The following is a 20,795-nucleotide window of genomic DNA, read 5'->3' as shown; positions in this document are numbered from 1 at the left end:
GGTGGGAAGCCTGCTTCTCCCTCTCCCATTCTCCCTGCTGGTGTTCCATCTCTCCCTGTGTCTCACACTATCAAATAAATAAATAAAATATTTTTTTAAAAAAAGAAAAAGAATCATATATTGGCTTATTAGGCACCAAACAGCAAAAGAACAGAGGGTTACAGCAGTTGGGAGGGTGTAGAAATTGGCTGAGGTACCTCCATCCTAACCCTTCCTTGGTCCCTTCAGTTCAGCCTCCATAGTCACAGTGATCCTCATTCCCACACATTGAGGAAGGGCACAGTGGCAGAGAAGGCGGGACGCAGAGAGCAGCCTGAGCCCATATGCCTTTCTCGGTGTTGGGTGAGCTGCTGTCCTCAGCAGCTTCCTGATGACAGGAAGGTCCTGTGGGTGGGCTGAATAGAAGTCACCCTTGGGAAAGGACAGACTCACGGGGGCTGTGGTTTCACAAAGAACATTAGCCCATCCCTGGCAGGAGGGAAATGGGCAGACGTTTCCTCTTTATCCAACAACTTTGAGCCTGAAGAAGGCCACCTGGTCCCTGGGTCATAGTTGCCCTTGTGACATCATGGTCATCTCCCCCTCTTCCACCCTTTCTGCCTCTGACAGGACCAATGGAGCAGCAACCAGAGGGGGTGTGAACACCAGAAAGACTGCCCCAAACCATGGGCAATAAATGCTGCGTAAGACAGTCAGGCACCCCCCTCCCTGGGGATGGGGAGCCGGCCCATGGCAGAAGGACACATCAGATGACTTCAAAGGACTCAGAAAAAATGGGGAGGCAGGGCTTTGAGGACTCCGCCCAGAAGCTGGTCCCCACTCATGCTTTCTCCCTCTATTCTGATTGCAGAAGTCTGGTCCAGATGAGGATGCACTAGAGGAAGAAAGACTGAAGGTAGGTGGCGCCCAGGAGTACGAGAGAACCACAGATCATTGATCATCTGGCCACAGAGCCCCCGGAAAAGGGGAGGAGCCATCTCTGGTCCCACAGCTAAGGAGTCACTTCAGTGTGTCTCTCTTGTCCCCATAAATTCCCTCCCTGTTGTACGTGAGCTGTGTGAAGCTTGAAGAGACAGCAGCAAGGTGGGGAAGCTGGGGCACGGCAGAGGGCACTGGAAAGCTGGAAGGATATGGGGGTGACCGAGAGGTAGTAATGGAAATTAAGAGAAGTGAGGTAAGAGCGAGATCTCCAAAGGTCATGGCATGGCGTGGAAGCCTCAGGAGGCGATATCCCAGGCGGGGATTGGGGCTGAGCTGCAGGCCATAAACACAGAAAGGGTCATCGTCAGAGGAACTTTCAGTCCCTCACACCCATGCCAGGGCTTCTGGATCAGAAAGTGTTTCCACTGATTCCATGAACCTGGGAAGACCAGAGAGGAAGCATCTCCCCCTTGTGTAGATGAGGACCCCGAGACTCAGAGGATGAGCCCATGTGTCTGTGGCCACAGACAAGACAGTAGAGGCAAAACCCCACCCGGGACTCCTGGGTCCCCAGAACCACCTGGGGGAAGCCTGGTTGCTAAGAGAGAAGATGAGAGCTCCTCCGTGGCAGACGCCAGCCTAGTGGGCTTTCACAACGCATTCACGCAGAGTCCTCTGCTTTGCTTGGTCAGCGGCTTCGCGAGAAACGCCGCAGAGCCCGGATCAAGGCGGCCAGGAAAATCCAGGCCTGGTGGCGTGGCACCCTGGTGCGCCGCACCCTGCTGGCGGCCGCCCTCTGGGCCTGGGTGATCCAGAACTGGTGGAGGGCGGTGCTGTGCAGGCGGGTTCTTCAGCGGCGGCAGGACCTGCTGAAGATCTACGTCATCCAGGAGAAGGCAGCCGTCAGGCTCCAGTCCTGGGTTCGCATGTGGCAGTGCCACCGACGTTACTGCCACATATGGCACGCCCTCTGCATCCTCCAGGTCCCAAAAAGCTGCTTCGCCTTACAGACCGATGACCATCTACAGGACCAGTACGACGTCCCTCCTGGGCAGCCCGAGTTCCACATCGAAATCCTATCAGTCTAAAAGTACTGCAGGGTGGAGAACCGGCTCCACCACCCCAATAAATGTCTGACCAGGTTTTGTGTGTCTCAGTGACTCGCACACCACGAAGCCCCCAAGGGTCCTACTGTCCCTCTTCTGCGGAGGGAGACAGCTGTCTGTCCCCCGACTCCCACCCTTTAGTGCCTATGGCCCCTGCTTTGGGCTGACTGTGCCCGAATGCCACTGACTCTGTCCACATTTGAAGCTGGCGCCTGAGGCTGTTGTCACACATCCAGAGCCAAGTCTCCAGTTCCATCACCCTGGAACCATCCTTGTCTCCTGAACTTGCAGCTGGCTTTGGGGGGGGGGGGCTTTATAATCCCAAAGACTCTGGACACCTCCTCTTATGAGAGTGGCCTCTGGATCTGTGCTCTCTCAGCCTGGCATTGTGGGCCAGCTGGGGCTCACAGCCATTGGCTCTCTCTCTCTCTCCCTCCATTTTTTAAAAAGACTTTATTTATTTATTTATTTGACACAGAGAGAGAGAGAGAGAGAGAGAGAGATCACAAATAGAGAAGCAGGCAGAGAGAGAGGAAAGCAGACTCCCTGCTGAGCAGAGAGCACAAAGCGGGGCTCGATCCCAGGACCCTGAGATCATGACCTGAGCGGAAGGCAGAGGCTTAACCCACTGAGACACCCAGGTGCCCCCTCCCTCTATTTTTAAAAAAATATTTTATTTATTTGACACCGAGAGAGAGAGAGAGCGCGCGCACACAAGCAGGGAGAGCTGCAGGCAGGCAGAGGGAGAGGGAGAAGCAGGCTCTCCACCCAGCAAGGAACGTGATCTGATGTGGGACTTGATCCGAGGACCCCAGGATCATGACCTGAGCCGAAGGCAGCCTCTTAACCGACTGAGCCACCCAGACGCCCCAGATATTGGCTCTCTATTTGGCAAGCCCCCAGACTGAAGTCAGACCTTTGGTTGGCTCTCTTGGGAGCCAGACAGCCCGGAGAATGCACAGGAAGCTGGTTGGCCTTAGTGATGGCTGGGTGCAAGGTTTTGCAAGTTTTGTGCTAATCTGGATGCTGTTTTCATTGGAAAATAGCATATATCGTGATGAGGAACCTCAGCCCTGTCTCCATCCTCAGGACCAGCCTCTGCAGGGTGCTGAAACACAAATAGGGCTCCCACGGCTTTCCTTCTGTGCCACCTTCTGTGGGCTACCATTCTTAGTGACGTGAACGTTGTCTATGACATCCCAAGCCCTCTGCCTCTCACCTCCAGTGATTTTCGCTTCCATCCTACCTGAATCACTCTCTCCTAATTGCACCAGGTATTACTGCTTCTCAAACTGCCTGTAAGGAAGTAGCATTATTATTAAAATGTTCAATCCATCATAGACCAATTCTTCTGTAAAACAAGAAAAGTGAATTCTGAGAAAAATAAGTGGAAAAGGTGTAAATATGAGTATACAGCTTGTTTTTAATGGTTAGATTGAACATACATCAAACTGCTATTTCAACTTGATATACAAATTTCTAAGTGCTTCATCTCAATTTTTGTACCAAATCTTGGTGGTAATAAATGCTCACCGTAGTTCGGTGGCATTGCCATGGTTCTTGTCATAACTGACCACAGTGACAATAGTGCTGATTTTTATCACCTTGGTCCCTAACTTTTGCTTTCGATGCTTTAGGGCAGAAGTCAGAAAACTATGGCCTAAAGTTGAGTGGTCATGACAGGGACTGTATTGACATCAATCCTACAATACTATCTGGCCCTTTACAGAGAGTATTTGTCAACCTCTGTGCTACAATCATTGATTCTTTTGCATCGTTGCAAATGTTTCTTCAGTTCTAATCAGGACTTTGCAAAGATTGACCTTACCAGTGTTTTGCTGCCCTTGTGCCCAGCTTGGATGCCATTCTTTGTTGAGGATTCTCTTACAATTTTTACCGCCGTTGGCCCTCTCTCTAGCTCTGTATGAACCCGACCCTTCTTCACCTACTTCATCCTGCCCCAGAAGAGCTGAATTTCATTGATGAAGAACAAATCACCATATTGCATGATTTGGGTTCATAGTCATGACCACAGATGGACAATTCTTTGTAAATTTGCTTTTTGACCTGAAGACTTCACGCTCTTTCTTTTCTCCCCAAATGGGCAGTTCTTCCTCTTTTCCTTCTGACCTCAAATGATGATGTTATTACACACTTAACTGAGAAAATGGCCGTGGACTGGCCTCCCCATCTCCTTACCATCTCATCCCCCATCTCCGTGCCATCCCTATCACACTTGTTACCTTCCTTGATTGAAATGAGTTGTCTTTGCACCACCCAAAGCCACCCCAACACATTGTTCTTCTGGTTCTCTTCTTTTCCTTTTGCCCACTATCAACTCTTGCCTTTGCAATGATGTCTTTGTGTAATTTCATTTGTTACTCTAAATCAGTTTCTACCTTTTCACCAAATCATTTCCATCAGCATACAATGTTCCCCACCATTATAAACACCATTCTTGGAGCTCCTGGGTGGCTCAGTGGGTTGAGCCTCTGCTTTCTGCTCAGGTCATGATCTCAGGTCCTGGGATCAAGCCCCACATTGGGCTCTCTGCTCAGCGAGGAGCCTGCTTTCCCCTCTTCCTGCCTGCCTCTCTGCCCACTTGTGATCTCTCTCTATATAAATAAATAAAATCTTTTAAAAAAACAACAACAACAAAACAAAACACCATTCTTGACTACCTCCTATTCTGGTTCTTTGCATCTCCTCATAGCAAAACATGTTTTCACTGTCTCTCCTTTCACTCCTCCATTCTCTCCTGAACTCACTTCAGTTGTACTTCCCTTCCCCCCACCCCCACAGAATCTACACCAGTCAAAATTGTTGACCAAGAGAGAGACTGCAAAAATGACCAACGTTACTGCCCTTCTTGTATCCATACCCCTTTGCAGCATGATTTTGTAGCTTTATCAATTAAGAAACAGAGTTTAGCAATTAAGAAACCTCCTTTTGTGGGGCGCTTGGGTGGCTCAGTGGGTTAAGCCGCTGCCTTCAGCTCAGGTCATGATCTCAGGGTCCTGGGACCGAGTCCCGCATCGGGCTCTCTGCTCAGCAGGGAGCCTTCTTCCTTCTCTCTCTCTCTCTGCCTGCCTCTCAGTGTACTTGTGATTTCTCTCTGTCAAATAAATAAATAAAATCTTAAAAAAAAATACTTAAAAAAAAAAAGAAACCTCCTTTTGTATCTAGGCTTCCCTGTGACTTTCTTTGGTCACTAGTATGCAGTGAAAGCAATATTGTGCCAGTTGCAAGCCTAGACTTCAAGAGGTCTTGAAAAACCATCCACCATGTAAACAAGGAGACTACTGCTGTAGCATGAGACACCACATGGGACAGAGACGAGCCATCTCTGATAAGGCCAATCTTACACTACTAGCTTCTATCACACCTGCCAACTGACCACATATTTTTGAGTGGGCCCAGCTGAGAAAAGAAACACCCAGATGAGGGGTGCCTGGGTGGCTCAGAGGGTTAAGCCTCTGCCTTCAGCTCAGGTCATGATCTCAGGGTCCTGGGATCGAGTCCCGCATCGGGCTCTCTGCTCAGCAGGGAGCTGCTTCCCTCCCTCCCTCTCGCCTACTTCTCTGCCTACTTGTGATCTCTCTCTGTGTCAAATAAATAAATAAAATCTTAAAAAAAAAAAAAATCACCCAGATGAGCCTAACCCATTGTTACTCCACAGAACTATGAGCTGTGTAAATGGTTATTGTTTTAAGCCTTTATGTTTTGGGTGGTTGGTTAAACAACAAAAACTACACCATCTAAAATCACCAGCTAACTTGCTTGCGTGACAATGGTGAGTTTTCTTCCCTCTTCCCTCTCTCTGCATCAGACTACAGGTTGACCACTCTATCTTACTTGAAACACCCTCTCTTTGACTTTAGAACATCGCACTCTCCTTGAATTAAAATGAGTTTTCTTTGATTAATGGATAAGAAGATGTGATGTGTGGGGCACCTGGGTGTCTCAGTTGGTTAAGCCACTGCTTTCAGCTCAGGTCATGAGCCCAGAGTCTCAGGATCGAGTCCCGCATCAGATTCCCAGCTCCATGGGGAGTCTGCTTCTACCTCTGACCTTCTCCCCTTTCATGTTCTCTCTCTCTCTCAAATAAATAAATAAAATCTTAAAAAAAAAAAAAAGATGTGATGTATATACACTATGGAATATTATGCAGCCATCAAAAACCGAAATCTTGCCATTTGCAATAATGTGGATGGAACTAGAGGGTATTATGCTAAGTAAAGTAAGTCAATCAGAGAAGGACAATTATCATATGATCTCACTGATATGTGGAATTTGAGAAACAAGACAGAGGATCATAGGGGAAAAGAGGAAAAAATGAAACAAGAAGAAAGCAGAGAGGGAGATAAACCGTAAGAGTCTCTTAATCTCGGGAAACAAACTGAGGGCATGGGAGGGATGGGGTGGCTGGGTGATGGACCCTGGGGAGTGTATGTATTGTGGTGAGTGCTGTGAATTGTCTAAGACTAATGAATCACAGACCTGTATCCCTCAAACAAATAATACATTATATGTTAATAATAATAATAATTTAAAAAAGGATGGGACATCTGGGTGGCTCAATGGGGTAAGCCACTGCCTTCAGCTCAGGTCATGATCCAGGGTTCTGGGATCAAGTCCTGCGTGGGGCCCCTTGCTCGGCGGGGAGCCTGCTTCTCCCTCTGCCTCCTCTGCCTGCCTCTCCCCCTGCTTGTGCTTACTCTCTCTCTGACAAATAAAATCTTTTAAAAACAAACAAACAAACAAGTAAATGACAAGAAAATTGCAGTAAGATACATATAACATGAAACTTACATTGTAATGATTAGTTTTTAATTTTAAGTGTTAAAGTTTAAGTGTATGGTTCGTAACTAAGTCTATTCAAATTGTTGTATGACCATCATCACTATCTGTCTCAAGCACTTTCTCGTCTCCCCAAACTGACACATTGCACCCATTAAACAATCTCTCCATACCTTCCCAAACCTCCCCGCACCACCCTCGGCAATCACATTTCTGCTTTCTGTCTCTCCGAAAGTAGATACTCTAGGTTTCTCATAAAAGTAGACATAATACAGTATTTTGTAACTGGCTTCTTTCACAGAGCATAATATTGCCAAGGTTCATCCACGTTGTAGTGTGTGTCAGAATTTCCCTCCTTTTAAAAGCTGAATAATAGGGGCTCCTAGGTTGGTTGGTTAACCTACCTAGTTAATCAACTAGGTTAGTTGGTTAAGTGTCTGGCTCTTGGTTTCAGCTCAGGGCATGATTTCAGGGTCTTGAGATTGAGCCCTGTGTCGGGCTCCACACTCAGCATGGACTCCGTTTGAGATTCTCTCCCTCCCTCTCTGCCCCTCCCCTCTCGCTTAGGCTTGCTCTCTAAAATAAAATAAATAAATAAAATCTTAAAGAAATAGAAAAAGAAAGAAAGAAATGAGTTGTCCTTGCCCCATCCCAAGTCACCCCTCCACTTTACTCTTCTGGTGCTCTTCACTGGCTGCTGCTTCTTAATTTTATCAATGGCTTCTTTGCTGATGAACCACTAAACTATGAGAGGTTCAGTCTTAAAACTTCTTTTAGTTCCACTTAATGTGTACTCCTGGATAATATCATCCAGTCGCATGGTCTTAAATATCTGTTATATCCTGATGACACTCAAATCTATATCACTATCCCTGATACGGCCTTTGAATTCTATACCAAAGGTATGGCTTAGTACTTGACATATTGTTTTTATGTCTAATGGGGTTTTTTTCCTTTCTTTTTGTTTTTTTAATTTAAATTCATTTAGCCAATATAAAACACATCATCAGTTTTTGATGTAGTGTTCAATGACTCATTAGTTGTGTATAAATAACATACAGTACTTTCAAAGATAATGTGGCAAAAACAGGATTCTCATTCCCCACCTTCTTGATTCTATACAAATTTGGTTCTCCTTGTGTCTTGACCATCCATCAAATCTGTTTGATTTAAATTCCTTTCTGAACCCTCCCTTTTACTTATCTCTGTTCATTCCCATTTACATCAGCAAATGCAGTTGGCTGTGTCTCAGCAATATGGTAATATCTGAAATATAGCAGATAGTAAGATAGGAGAAACTGGACCTTACACACACTGATCTTGGGAATGTAAAGTGGAATGGCTGGTGTGGAAAGAGTTTGTTGGTTTCTCAAGAGCTAAATATAGAGTTACCATAAGACCCAGCAAATCCACTCTGAAGTATATATACAAGAAAACTGAAAACATAAATAAAAACAACTACAAAAATTTCATAGTAGAGTAATAGCCAAAAAAAGTGGACCTAACCCAAATGGGTGAATTGTTAATCAAGCCGTGGTACATCTACTATTCAGCAGTAAAAAGGAACCGACTACTGATACATGCAACAAATTGTATGGGTCTCAAAGTAGAGTGCAGACCTAAAAGTGATGGGACAATTGAGCTCCTAACTATGGGGAATTTAGGGGATTGCTGACCTGAGGTATATGAATCATCTATATCAAAGGCATGGGAATTGGATGTCATATAAGAGAGAGCCACCCAAAGTTGCAAGCAGGGGAAGGTGGACTTCCACAGTTAACTGAGGATGCAAGTCCTACATCTAGGATCTCTGGGCAAGTCGGTAGTGTGTGGTGGACTTGCCACACAATTGTATGGAGAAGACTTACTGATATTTTTCCCTTGTAAACTCTAATTACAGAAGAATGAAATCATTAAGAAGGACCCAGATGAAACCACAGTGATGAAAGAAAAAGAAAAAGAGAAAGGGAAAGAGAAAGAAAATAAAAAGGGAAAGGGAAAGAGAAAAAGAAAGAGAAAGAGATAGAGAAAGAAGAGTCTCTACTTCCAACTCCATCCCCTCCACCAAAGGCAGGTCAATGGAGGCCCTCAAAGTTGAGGGTGACTCTTATTTGCAAGGAGTGTTGGGTTGTCTTCTCTGTGCCCCATAGCATGGCATGATCCTGGAATCTGTCACCGGGACCAGGTTCCATGTGTGAGTACAAGGTTGGGCTTTGATGATTCCTCGAGAACAAAAAGCATAAGCCAGAATGTCCCAGGCCAATCGGGATGAACGGTTGCCCTACCCAGAGCTGGAATGAGTAGGGCAACCATTCATCCTGATTGGCTTGGGACATTCTGCTTTATCCTTGGTTATCCTCTCCTCCGAGTTCCTTCTCGGTCGGAGAAAGGTGGGTGACGGAGGCACAGAGACTTGGTCGTAAGGACGGGAACCCCTGACAAGTGGGACTCAGACCCTGCCAAGCTGGGGAGTGGGGCAGTGAGGCTGTGTTTGGAGAAGGCATTGCCACGTGCAGGGAAAGCCGAGTATAGAACTGTGTGGGAGTGTGCATGTATACGTGTGCACGTATGTGTGCTAACTGACCTTTAAGATGTGAGAACCCCACGAAGTGAAAGTGAGAGATAAGTGAGAAGGACTCCACACTGCATGGAGCAGGGAAACTTGTACTACTGCGACTTGATGGAGAGACACAGCAGGTTGTGGGTTGAGCTGGATGGAGACAGGCATGAATGCAAACAAAGGCTGCCACTTCTCCAGCCACCTGGGTGGGGTGGAGGGGAAGGAATACGCAGCCCAGGTAGGTGGCCAGGCCCAGACCCAGGTGAACGTGGTGCATGGCGTGCTTCTTCCAGACAGGCCAGCCAGGATAGCTAGTGCCAGAATGTTCCATTCTACAGTCCAGGAGCCTGAGCCCCGAGGGGCAATCTGAGGTCCATTAAGAGAGAGGCGCAGAGACCAGACACCTATCTGGTCTACTGGCTCCCTGCCCAGTGCTCCTGAACTTCTGAGCAAGCCCTGCTTGGCATGTCCTGGAGCTAAGGTGGGTGGGGAATGTTCCCTGAGGATCCTTTGTTTATCTCTGCCACCTTTCTTCCCAAAGAAAAGGAAGCACCCTGACCGAGAGCAGAAAGCCATAAAGATCCAGGCACGTGGCAGGGCACCCTAGCGTGCAGGACCTTGCTGCACGCGGCCCTCAGAGCATGTGTCATTCAGCACTGGTGGAAGCTGATGCTGACAAAGCTGCTGGAGGACAAATGACGAACAGCCCTAGAGTCTTAAACAAAGCAAGAAAGGGCAGTGGTCAAGCTGCAGTCCTTTGTCCACATGTGGTGCATACACCTTCGTTACTGCAATTTGCTCCACACTGTCTGCATCAACCAGGTCTACTCATGCTGGCATAACTGCCATTCCCGTGGCTTTTTCCAGTGCACCTATGACCTCACAGCATCCCATCTGGGACTTGAACTCGAGATCTCTCTGGGGTCACAGATGTGTCAGATTACCGACTGCATCCTTTTCCCATAAAGAACTGATCAGGTCTGCTCCAACTCTGCGTCAACGGGTCTCTTTCAGGCCGGCCCCTGAAAATGGCGGCAGAGACTAGGCCTGGCACAGTCTGCTCCAAGGATGTGGCTGAGTTCCTTTGGGGTCCCTGGTGGAGAAGGATTCTGAGCCTCTGGTGCTAGAGGGTGGGGCCTGGAACCCATGAGCCTCCCCAATTCCACGGGGAGGAGAGTTGGGGTCACAGGGCCACCCACTCAGCCAACTCCAGGGAGACTCCTTCACAGTGTGGTCCATGCACATGGTGCCCCCTGTGGCTATGCCCCCACGGAGGGTTCTTCATTCTTCACTGTCTTCCCATTACATTTAGAACAAGTCCAGAAGCCCTCCTGGGGTCTCCATAAGCCTGCATGGTCCCGGCCTGACCATGTCACCCTCTCCATGTCCCTCCTGGCCACCTGCTCTTCAGATCACCCCTCCCCCCGTGCCTCCACATTCCCATCTCAGCACTTTGCACTTGCTGCCTCCTCTCCTTTGGTGGACTTTCCATGTGGAGCATCCCTCCACTCGTGTGTGTTTCTGCCCCATGCTCCCTCCTCAGGGAGACCTTCTTCAACCATCTTATTGAAATTACTTCCCCACCCTGTACTGTATGTTCTAGTACCTGACCCTGCTTTCCTGTTTTCAAAGTCCCCGTTGCTACCCAAGCTTATCTCACATCATTTTCTGTTTTCTTTTGCCCCCAGTAGAGGGTGAGCTCCAGGAGAGCAAGACTCTGGGTTCAGAGCTGTTCCTAGAACCTAGGTCAGTAGTTCTCTCTTCTTATCCCTCATGCCATCCAAAAGCAACAGAATACATGTTCTTTTCAAATGCACATGGACTACTTTCCAAGATAGATCATATGTTAGGCTACAAAACCAGTCTTAATAAATTTAAGAGAACTGATATCATATCAAGCACCTTTTCTGACTCTAATAGAAATTAATTACATGAAGAAAACTGGAAAATTCACAAATGTGCCAAAGAAATCAAAAAAGAAATTTAAAAATGCCTTGAAAAAAAAATACAATATAACATACCAGAATTTATGAGATTCAGTATCAGTAGGTCTAAGAAAAAAGTTCATAGTGATAAATGCCTACTTCAGGAAACAAGAAAAGTATGAAATAAAGAACTTAACTTGGCATCTCAGTGAACTAGAAAAAGAAGGACAAAGGAGGCCAGAGTTGGTAGAAGAAAAAAAAAATAACAAAGACAAGAGCAGAAATAATGAAATAGAGACTAAAAAGACAACAAAAATATCAATGAGAGATGGTTATTTGAAAAAAAATAAACAGAATTCATAAGCGTAACCAGATTCACTGAAGAAAAGGGTGAGAAGGACTCAAAATCAGAAATAAAAGGGATGTTACAACTGATACCACAGAAATAAAAAGGATTATAAGAAACTACTTTGAACAGTTATACAACCTTGAAGAAATTGGTAAATTCAGGGTGCTTGGGCGACTCAGTCGTTAAGCATCTGCCTTTGGCTCAAGTCAAGATCCCAGGGTCCTGGGATCGAGTGCCACATCAGGCTCCCTGCTCTGTGGGAAGCCTTCTTCTCCCTCTCCCACTCCCCCTGTTTGTGTTCCCTCTCTCGCTGTATCGCCCTCTCTGTCAAATAAATAAATAAATAATCTTAAAAACGAAAGAAATTGATAAATTCCTGGAAACATATAACCTACTGAGACTGATCATGATGAAATAGAAAATATGAACAGACTGATTGTTAGCAGAGATTGAATTAGTAGTCAAAAACCTATTTGGGGGGCACGTGGGTGGCTCAGTGGGTTAAAGCCTCTGCCTTCGGCTCAGGTCATGATCCCAGGGTCCTGGGATCGAGCCCCGCATCGGGCTCTCTGCTCAGCAGGGAGCCTGCTTCCTCCCCTCCTCTCTCTACCTGCCTCTCTGCCTACTTGTGATCTCTGTCAAATAAATAAATAAAATCTTAAAAAAAAAAAACCCTATTTGGGTGTCTGGGTGGCTCTATCAGTTGAATAACTGACTCTTGGTTTTGACTCAGGTCATGATCTCCTGATCAGGAGATCAAGTTCTGTGTCCAGCTCCATGCTCAGCAGGGAGTCTGGTTCCCCTCTCCCTCTCCCTCTGCCTCTCTCCCTGCTTTCCCACTCTCTATCTCTCAAATAAATAAATAAATCTTAAAAAAAAAAAAAAAAAAAAACCACCTCTCAACAAACAAAAGTTTAGGACCAGACATCTTCACTGGTGAATTCTACCAAACATTCAAAGAAGGATTAATACAAATCCCTCTCAAACTTCAAAAAATAGAAGAGGAAGGAACTCTTTCAAACTCATTTTATAAAGCCAACATTACCTTGATGCCAAAGCTAGACAAGGATGCCGTAAGAAAAGAAAATTACAAGTCAGTATTCCTGATTAATGTAACTGCAGAAGTCATCGACAAAATATTAGCAAACTGAATTCAACAATACATTAAAAGGATAATATACCATGATCAAGTGGGATTTATTCCGGGGATACAAGGATGATTGAATATCCAAAAATCAGCCAATGTGATATACCACATTAACAAAATGTAGGATAGGGACGCCTGGGTGGCTCAGTTGGTTAAGCAGCTTCCTTCGGCTCAGGTCATGGTCCCAGCGTCCTGGGATCAAGTCCCACATCAGGCTCCTTGCTCAGCAGGGAGCCTGCTTCTCCCTCTGACTCTGCCTTCCACTGTGTCTGCCTGTGCTCGCTCTCTCTCTGACAAATAAATAAATCTTTAAAAAAAAAAAATGTAGGATAAAAATCACATCATCTCAACAGATGCAGAAAAAAAAATTGACAAAATTAAATGTTCATTTATTATAAAAACTCTCAACAAATTGGTTATAGAGGGAATGTACCTCAACCATAATAAACGCCATATATGCCAAGAATACAGGTAGCATCATACTTAATAGTAAAAACCTAAAAGATTTCCTCTAAGGTCAAGAACAAGAGAAGGATGTCCAATCTTGCCACTTTTATTCACCATAAAAGTGAATACTGAAGTCCTAGCCAGATAAATTAGGTAAGAAAAAGAAAAAAAGAGCAAAAATTGGAAAGGAAGAAATAAAACTATCACTATTTACAGATAGCATGATATTATATTAGGAAACCCTAAGGATTCCATCAAAAACTGTTAGAATAAACAAATTCAGTAAAGTTAAAGAATACAAAATAAATATACAAAAATCTGTTGTATTTCTTTACACTTATAATGAACTATCAGGGAAATTAAGAAAATAATCCCATTTACAATTGTATCAAAAAAAAAATAAAATACCTAGGAATAAATTTAACCAAGGAGGTGAAAGACCTATAAATTGAAAACTACACAACATTAATGAAAGAAATTTTCTTTATATAAAGAAATTTATATAAATGGAAATATATTTCATGTCCATGGATTAGAAGAATTAATATTTTAAAAACATCCATACTACCCAAAACAATATAAAATTTCAATACGATCCTTATCAAAACTCCAATGGTATTTTTCACAGAAGGAGAAAATAATCATCATAAAATTTGTGTAGAATCACAAAAGACTCTGAAAAGCCAAAGTAGTCATGAGAAAGAAGAACAAAACTAGAGGCATCACACTCGCCGATTTCAAATGATATTACAAATCTATAGTAATTAAAACAGTATGGTGTTGTCATAAAAAGAGACACAAAGGTCAAAGTACCAGAATAAAAATCTCAGAAATAAACTCATATACATATGGTCAATCAATTTACAACAAAGGAGTCAAGGTTATAAGATGTGGAAAGGACAATCTCTTCAATAAATGATGTTGGGAAAATTAGCCACATACAAAAGAATGATACTGGCCCACCATCTATATATCATGCACAAAAATTAACTCAAAGAGTTAAATGTAAAGACTTGAATGTAAAACCGGAAATCATAAAGCTCCTAGAAGAAAACATAGGTGATAACCTCCTTGACATAGGCCTTAGTGATGATTTTTAAAATATGACACCAAAAGTAAAAGCAACAAAAGTAAAAATATATAAGTGAGATTACTTAAAAATTAAAGCCTGCACAGCAAAGGAAACCATCAATAAAATGAAAAGGCAACCTACCAAATGGGAAAAAATAATTGCAAATCATATATCTGATAAGGGGTTAATATCCAAAATATATAAAGAACACATACAGCTCAATAGCAAAACAAAAACAAAAATAACAATCCTTAAAAATGGGCGGAAGACCTAACAGACATTTTTCCAAAGAACACATATAGATGGCCAACAGGTACGTGAAAAGATGTTCAATATTATTAGTCATCAGGAAAATGTAAGTCAAAACCACAAGAAGAGTGGGGCCTAGGTGGCTCAGTTGGTTAAACGTTAGACTCTGGTTTTGGCTCAAGTCCTGATCTCAGGGTCCTCCACAATGCAGAGTCTGCTTGTCCTTCTCCCTCTGCTCCTCTCCCAGCTTGCTTGCTCACTCTCTTTCTGGAATAAATAAATAAAATCACTTAAAAAATACACAGTGAGGGGCGCCTGGGTGGCTCAGTGGGTTAAGCCGCTGCCTTCGGCTCAGGTCATGATCTCGGGGTCCTGGGATCGAGTCCCGCATCGGGCTCTCTGCTCAGCAGGGAGCCTGCTTCCTCCTCTCTCTCTCTCTCTCTGCCTGCCTCTCTGCCTACTTGTGATCTGTCTGTCAAATAAATAAATAAAATCTTTAAAAAAAAAAAAAATACACAGTGAGGGCGCCTGGGTGGCTCAGTTGGTTAAGCAACTGCCTTTGGCTCAGGTCATGATCCTGGAGTCCTGGGACCAAGCCTTGCATCGGGCTCCCTGCTCAGCGGGGGGTCTGCCTCTCCCTCAGACCTTCTCCCTTCTCAGGCTCTCTCTCACTATCCCCCTCTCAAATAAATAAATAAATAAAATCTTTTAAACACACACACACACACACACACACACACACAGGGAGATATAACTTCACACCGGTTAGAATGGCTATGATTTAAAAAAAAAAAAAAAAGAAAGAAAGAAGTTGATGAGGATGCAGAGAAAAGGGAACACTTATTTACTGTTGGTGGCATGTAAATTGGCGCTGGTCACTGTGGAAAACAGAATGGAGTTTCCTAAAAAAATTAAAAATAGAACTCTCATACTACCTGGCAATTCCACTGCTGGGTATTTATCTGAAGGAAACACACTAATTTGAAAAGATACATGCATCCCCAGATTCATTGCAGCAATAGCCAAGATATATAAACAACCTAAATGTCCATCGATGGATGAATGGATAAAGAAATTGTGGTGTATTCAATGGAATGTTACTCCACCATAAAAAAATAATGAAATCTTGCTATTTGCAACACTATGGATGAACCTCAAGGGCATTATACTAAGTGAAATAAGTCAGACAAAGAAAGAAAAATGCCACATACTTTCTCTTATATGGAATCTAAAACCAAAACCAAAACAAAACATAAGCTCATAGATACAGAGAAATGCATGTGTTTTGTTTTGTTTTTAGGGAAAAAATAACTTACCATATGACCTAACAATTCCACTCCTAAGTATATACCCTAGAGAACTGAAAACATATGCCCATACAAAAACTTATATATCAATATTTATAACTATATTTTTCAAAATAGTCAAAAAGTAGAAATGACTCAAATGTCCATTAACTGATGAATGGATTAAAAAATGTAATATATGCATGCAAAGGAATATTATATGACCATAGAAAGGAACGAAATACTGGGGCGCCTGGGTGGCTCAGTGGGTTAAGCCGCTGCCTTCGGCTCAGGTCATGATCTCAGAGTCCTGGGATCGAGTCCCGCATCGGGCTCTCTGCTCAGCGGAGAGCCTGCTTCCCTCTCTCTCTCTGCCTGCCTCTCCATCTACTTGTGATTTCTCTCTGTCAAATAAATAAAAAAATAAAATCTTTAAAAAAAAAAAAAAGAAAGGAACGAAATACTGACATGCTACAATGTAAGTGGACCTTGAAAACACTATACTAAGCAAAAGAAACCAGACAAAGAAAGCCACTTATTGTGTGATTCAAACCATATGAAACATACAAAATAGGCAAATTTATAAGGACATATATTGGAACAGTGGAATTCAGAGATTGGGTTAGGGAAGAATGGAGACTGACTGCTAATGGGTATGAGGCTTATTTGGGGGCTGACGAAAGTGTTCTCAAATCATATAGTAGTGATAGTTGCACAACTCTGTGAATATATTAAAAACTACTGGATTGTATAGTTTTAAATAGTGAGCTTTATAGAATATAAATTATATCTTTAAAAAAAGACTTTTACAGGGGTGCTTGGCTGGCTCAGTCAGTGGAGCATGTGACTCTTAATCTCAAGGTTGTGAGTTTGAGCCCCACGTTGGTTGTAGAGATTACTCAAAAATAAAATCTTCTAAAAAAAAGACTTTTAAAGAGAAAAATTGTGAAACCTTCTAGAAAGACATAAAATAATTCTTTTTTTTAAGACATTAAAGAATTCTTAAGCAAAGAGAGGAATAATCCGTGGTCTTAGAAGGAACTCAATATCACACGGTAGCCTTTCTCCCCAAAACCAACAATCCTAGTGGGACTTTTCAGGGAACTAACACTGACACTATGAAATGCTTGTTGGAAATCTCAGTCCAATAGGCTTGAATATTTGTCACACTGGAAATACCTGAATATGTAAAGTTTTTTCTTAGAGTTTGGATATGAATCTACCTGGTCTTGGGGACTTGTTTATGGTGGATCTTTAATATCCTTCTCAATTTATCAAGTTTTACATATTTCTTCGATTAATTTAATTTACATTTTGTTAGGAAAACATTTCCTCTTAGTTGTCAAAGTTGTTATTATTATATTTATTTATTTATTTATTTGACAGAGAGAGATCACAAGTAGACAGAGAGGCAGGTGGAGAGGGGGATCAGAAAGCAGACTCTCTGCTGAGCAGAGAGCCTGATGTGGGGCTCAATCCCAGGACCCTGAGACCATGAGATCATGACCTGAGCTGAAGGCAGAGGCTTTAACCTACTGAGCTGCCCAGGCACCCCGTTGTTACCATGATATTCTTATATTTATTGAAATCTCCTTGTGATTGTCTTGCCTTTCTTGTTTCATTTTTGTTCTCTTTATCCATTACCTAAGTTCATGGAGCATTTATCTTTAATACTGGTCTTTTCAAAAATACCACCTTTTAAATTTACTTTCCACCACCCATTTTTGTTTTCTATTTAATTTACATTTTTGTTTTTACTTTACCACTTTCTAGATTCATCTGTTCTCTTTCTTTCTAGTTTCCTATGGTATATTGAGGCACTGAAATTTCAGTCAGGGGAAGACAGGAAATGCTAAGTTGAGAAGACACTAGAGAGCTATATGGAGATACAGGAGAGTGGTCCCTCCTACTCTCCTGTGTGGCTGATAATGAGGAGGGATGTGGATGGGCCTCACTGGAGGAGAGCCCTGGTTTCTCAAGTGCCATATCTTTCCACTCTGAGCCCTGGTACATCTCTGACAAGAGGAAAGTAGACAGGGAATAAAAATTCCCACGGAGCTTGTTCTGAAGAGGACTCAACTCTGTGGTAGATATCCTAATCCTTATGTCATAATGCAGTTGTGAACTCAGCTGTCCCCCTCATTTTACTCATGCCAGACTTTGGGAAGTAGAGAAATCAAGGCTAATGAACCATCTAAAGACAAGCCATGGGGATCCAATTTTGTGTAAGAGACGGTTGCCAGATTTACTAGGCAAGCTAGAAGGGGGTGGAAATCACCAGGGACTTCACAGGTCTTGGGAAAAGAAGGGATGTTGAAGCACGGGGTATCTGAATACAGAGCCATAAAGAGTCAACAACAGTCTTAACTCATCCATTCATTTCCCATTTAATTCTGATGACAGACTCATGGCAATTTAGTTCTAATTGTAGTTGAAGATGCTGATGAAGTAATTGAATTGAAGAGGAAGAAGAAGCAGAACCTCGAGGTGGGTAAAATTGCCATTTAGTTAGGAGATATCCAGCACATTTATGTCTGTGTCATGAGGGTGTGGAAATGTGCTTTTTATGGATCCAGAGTCTAAAAAAATCAGGTGTCAACTCAATATTGGCTCATTTTTTCCTCCACTCCCTTCTCTGCATGGACTCTCTGGATCTCGGTTAGACTATGGCATGAAAAGTGAATGGAGAGAATGAAAGCCATCAAGGAACAAATGGATCTGGGAAATGAGAATGTGAGGACTCTGAATTAGAGAGTATAATGTTCAAAATATGGGCTGGAGTCGAAAATGGGATGAGGGTGCTGAAAACCCACCACCGTATTGAACTACATTGTTGTGGCAGTGAGAAATCAATCAATGATGGTTGGGACTAGAATTAGCAAAGACTACCAGGCAAAGGCATTATGAGGTTAAACCTCCCAAACCCAATAAGCACTGAAGAGATAGAGCATGACTAACAAGGTCCCTCATATTCATAATGCACCCTTCTAGCTACTAATGGTTTTCCCTTTATCCATACACCTGTGAGACCATCAGGAGGATGGTGTGACTCTGAGAGCAGAGTGATCTGCCCATAGTGACAGAGGAGGGCTCACCACCCAGGTCTTCTGGCTCCCAGGCAGTGTCCTAACTCCCCTAAACACTTCAAAGAAGCGATGATGGTTAAGAGAATCTGGGCCCCTTCCAGGAAGATCTTGGAAGTTGATGGCAGGAAGTTCCCTGAGTGGTCTCTCTTATCTCCACCTAGAAAAGTTTAAAAAAAAAAACAAAAGCAGCCACAGAGATTCAGGCCTGGTGGCGTGGCACCCTGGTACGCCGGACATTGCTGCATGCAGCCCTCAGGGCCTGGATCATTCAGCGCTGGTGGAGGCAGACCTTGGTGAACCTGCTGCAGAAGAAACGAAGGGAAGCCCTGGTTACCTACGCAAATACAGTGAGAGCGGTGGTCAAGATCCAGTCTTTGGTCCGTATGTGGCGTATCCACTGGCGATACTGTCAGGTGCTCAATGCCATCCGTGTCATCCAATGCCACTGGGAATGCCAAAACTGTTATACCTGTGCTCTCCTCCGGGGCCACTGTGTAGTCACAGCCACTCACCTACAGTTCCACATTGAGATCATCAACCCCTAAGGGCTGGCAAGAAGGGGCACTGGGTCTCCTGTTCCAAGTAAAGATCTAATCGGTTCTGGTATGTCTCATGGTCTCCCCCAGCTAATGGAAATGTTGGGTCTTGGGCCATGCTACCACCTCTTCTTCCTGGGAAAGAACTTCAGTGAGGTTTTCCCTGTGTGCCCATGAACCCCATTCTGGACTCACGATGACCAGATGCTATTTATTCAATTGTCAAAACAGAAACTGGGTCCTAGACTGTCCTGATATATGACAGATCCAGGAGTCTCAGTTCCTATTCCCAGCCCCATTCCTTTCTTCTCACCTGGGAATCTGAAAATAGCTGGGCTGCTTCTTCCTGAAGATTCTGAGTACCTCTGCATGTGGTAGAGACCTTAGAGTGTTCTCTGTCTGCCTGGGGTTGAGGTTGGTGGGGATACCTCAGACAAGGTATTTTTGACAAGCCCTTAGAGAAAATGCCAACATTTGCCTGACTCTTTTGGAACACTGCAGTGCAGCTCCAGGTGATGGACAAGAAGCTGGTCTTAGTGATAGGTACGGCTGGGCAGGCTGATGAGCTGGCCTGGTTGGCCAGAGGGAGCCATTTTGTTGCAGTGAACTTAGATTGACCCTATGCAGTGAACTTAGATTGGCCCTGCCCCTCCCAGAGGAACTTACTTGCAAAGCCTAGATACAAGGGTGGGTCAGGCCAGGTGAAGACATCCAATCAGTGGGGCACGCATATATTTACTGAGGTGAGTTTAAATCCCATTGGCCACCTGTGTGTGGGCAGGGCTCAACCACCCCTATAAAGGTTCGTTTGCGGGGCTGAGGAGGAGGAGTAGGAGAGCCGTTGGAGGACTAGGAGAGTCAGGAGAGCCGTCAGAGCCCACAGAGCTGACAGCTCTGTCAGACCTCTGAGAGCAGCCAGCGGCCCCACCAACCCAAGCCGCAGCCTCGCTGAGCAGCCTTGCTGGAGCAGTGTCATTGCGGGGAGAAGCTTCATTTAGGGAGTGGCTTCCTCAACGTGAGGCCTCCTCGGTGAGCCGCCCAGTCAGGAGCAGCATCGTCTGGGGAGAGGCCTCGTCTGGAGCAGCCCCGTCAGGGAACGGCCTTGTCCAGAGTGGCCACGTTGGTAGTGGTCTTGCAGGGGTCGTCATCGTCACCTTTTCGTAAGAGACAGCCCTGACTGGTCAGTTTGATTCTTGATGCTTGGCGCGAAATAAAGCTTTGCTTGACCTTTGCTTTGTATCAGCCTTCTTCCTTTGATCATGGAACCTAACAGTATGACCCTGGGGGTTAATGGAAAACAGGAGTTCATGG

At 44.3% G+C, this 20,795-nt stretch overlaps 1 protein-coding gene and 1 long non-coding RNA gene across 2 annotated transcripts; both read left to right on the top strand.

Moving 5' to 3' along the window:
- The first annotated feature begins 586 nt into the window (after window positions 1-586).
- IQCF3 (IQ motif containing F3) lies at window positions 587-2,058 on the top strand. Its single transcript, XM_082738430.1, has 3 exons — window positions 587-683; window positions 851-895; window positions 1,614-2,058. Exons 1-3 carry the CDS (start codon window positions 666-668, stop codon window positions 2,007-2,009), a joined length of 459 nt encoding a protein of 152 aa, XP_082594556.1. The 5' UTR covers window positions 587-665; the 3' UTR covers window positions 2,010-2,058.
- Window positions 2,059-18,265: 16,207 nt separating this feature from the next.
- LOC309844092 lies at window positions 18,266-19,180 on the top strand. The gene is made up of 3 exons (XR_014300497.1): window positions 18,266-18,349; window positions 18,526-18,595; window positions 19,110-19,180. It is a non-coding gene; the product is annotated as an uncharacterized lncRNA (long non-coding RNA).
- Window positions 19,181-20,795: the final 1,615 nt, after the last annotated feature.

The sequence above is a fragment of the Mustela nivalis genome (genome assembly GCF_964662115.1).
Source record: "Mustela nivalis genome assembly, chromosome: 1".
Classification (NCBI taxonomy): Eukaryota; Metazoa; Chordata; class Mammalia; order Carnivora; family Mustelidae; genus Mustela; species Mustela nivalis.
The sequence above is the reverse complement of the archived record's forward strand: the minus strand, read 5'-3'. Positions and strand labels throughout refer to the sequence as shown.

Bases quoted from the DNA above. Each gene is read 5' to 3' on its own strand.
- IQCF3 (XM_082738430.1), top strand. The intron at 896-1,613 runs GTAGGTGGCGCC...TTGCTTGGTCAG, and splicing joins TAGAGGAAGAAAGACTGAAG to CGGCTTCGCGAGAAACGCCG.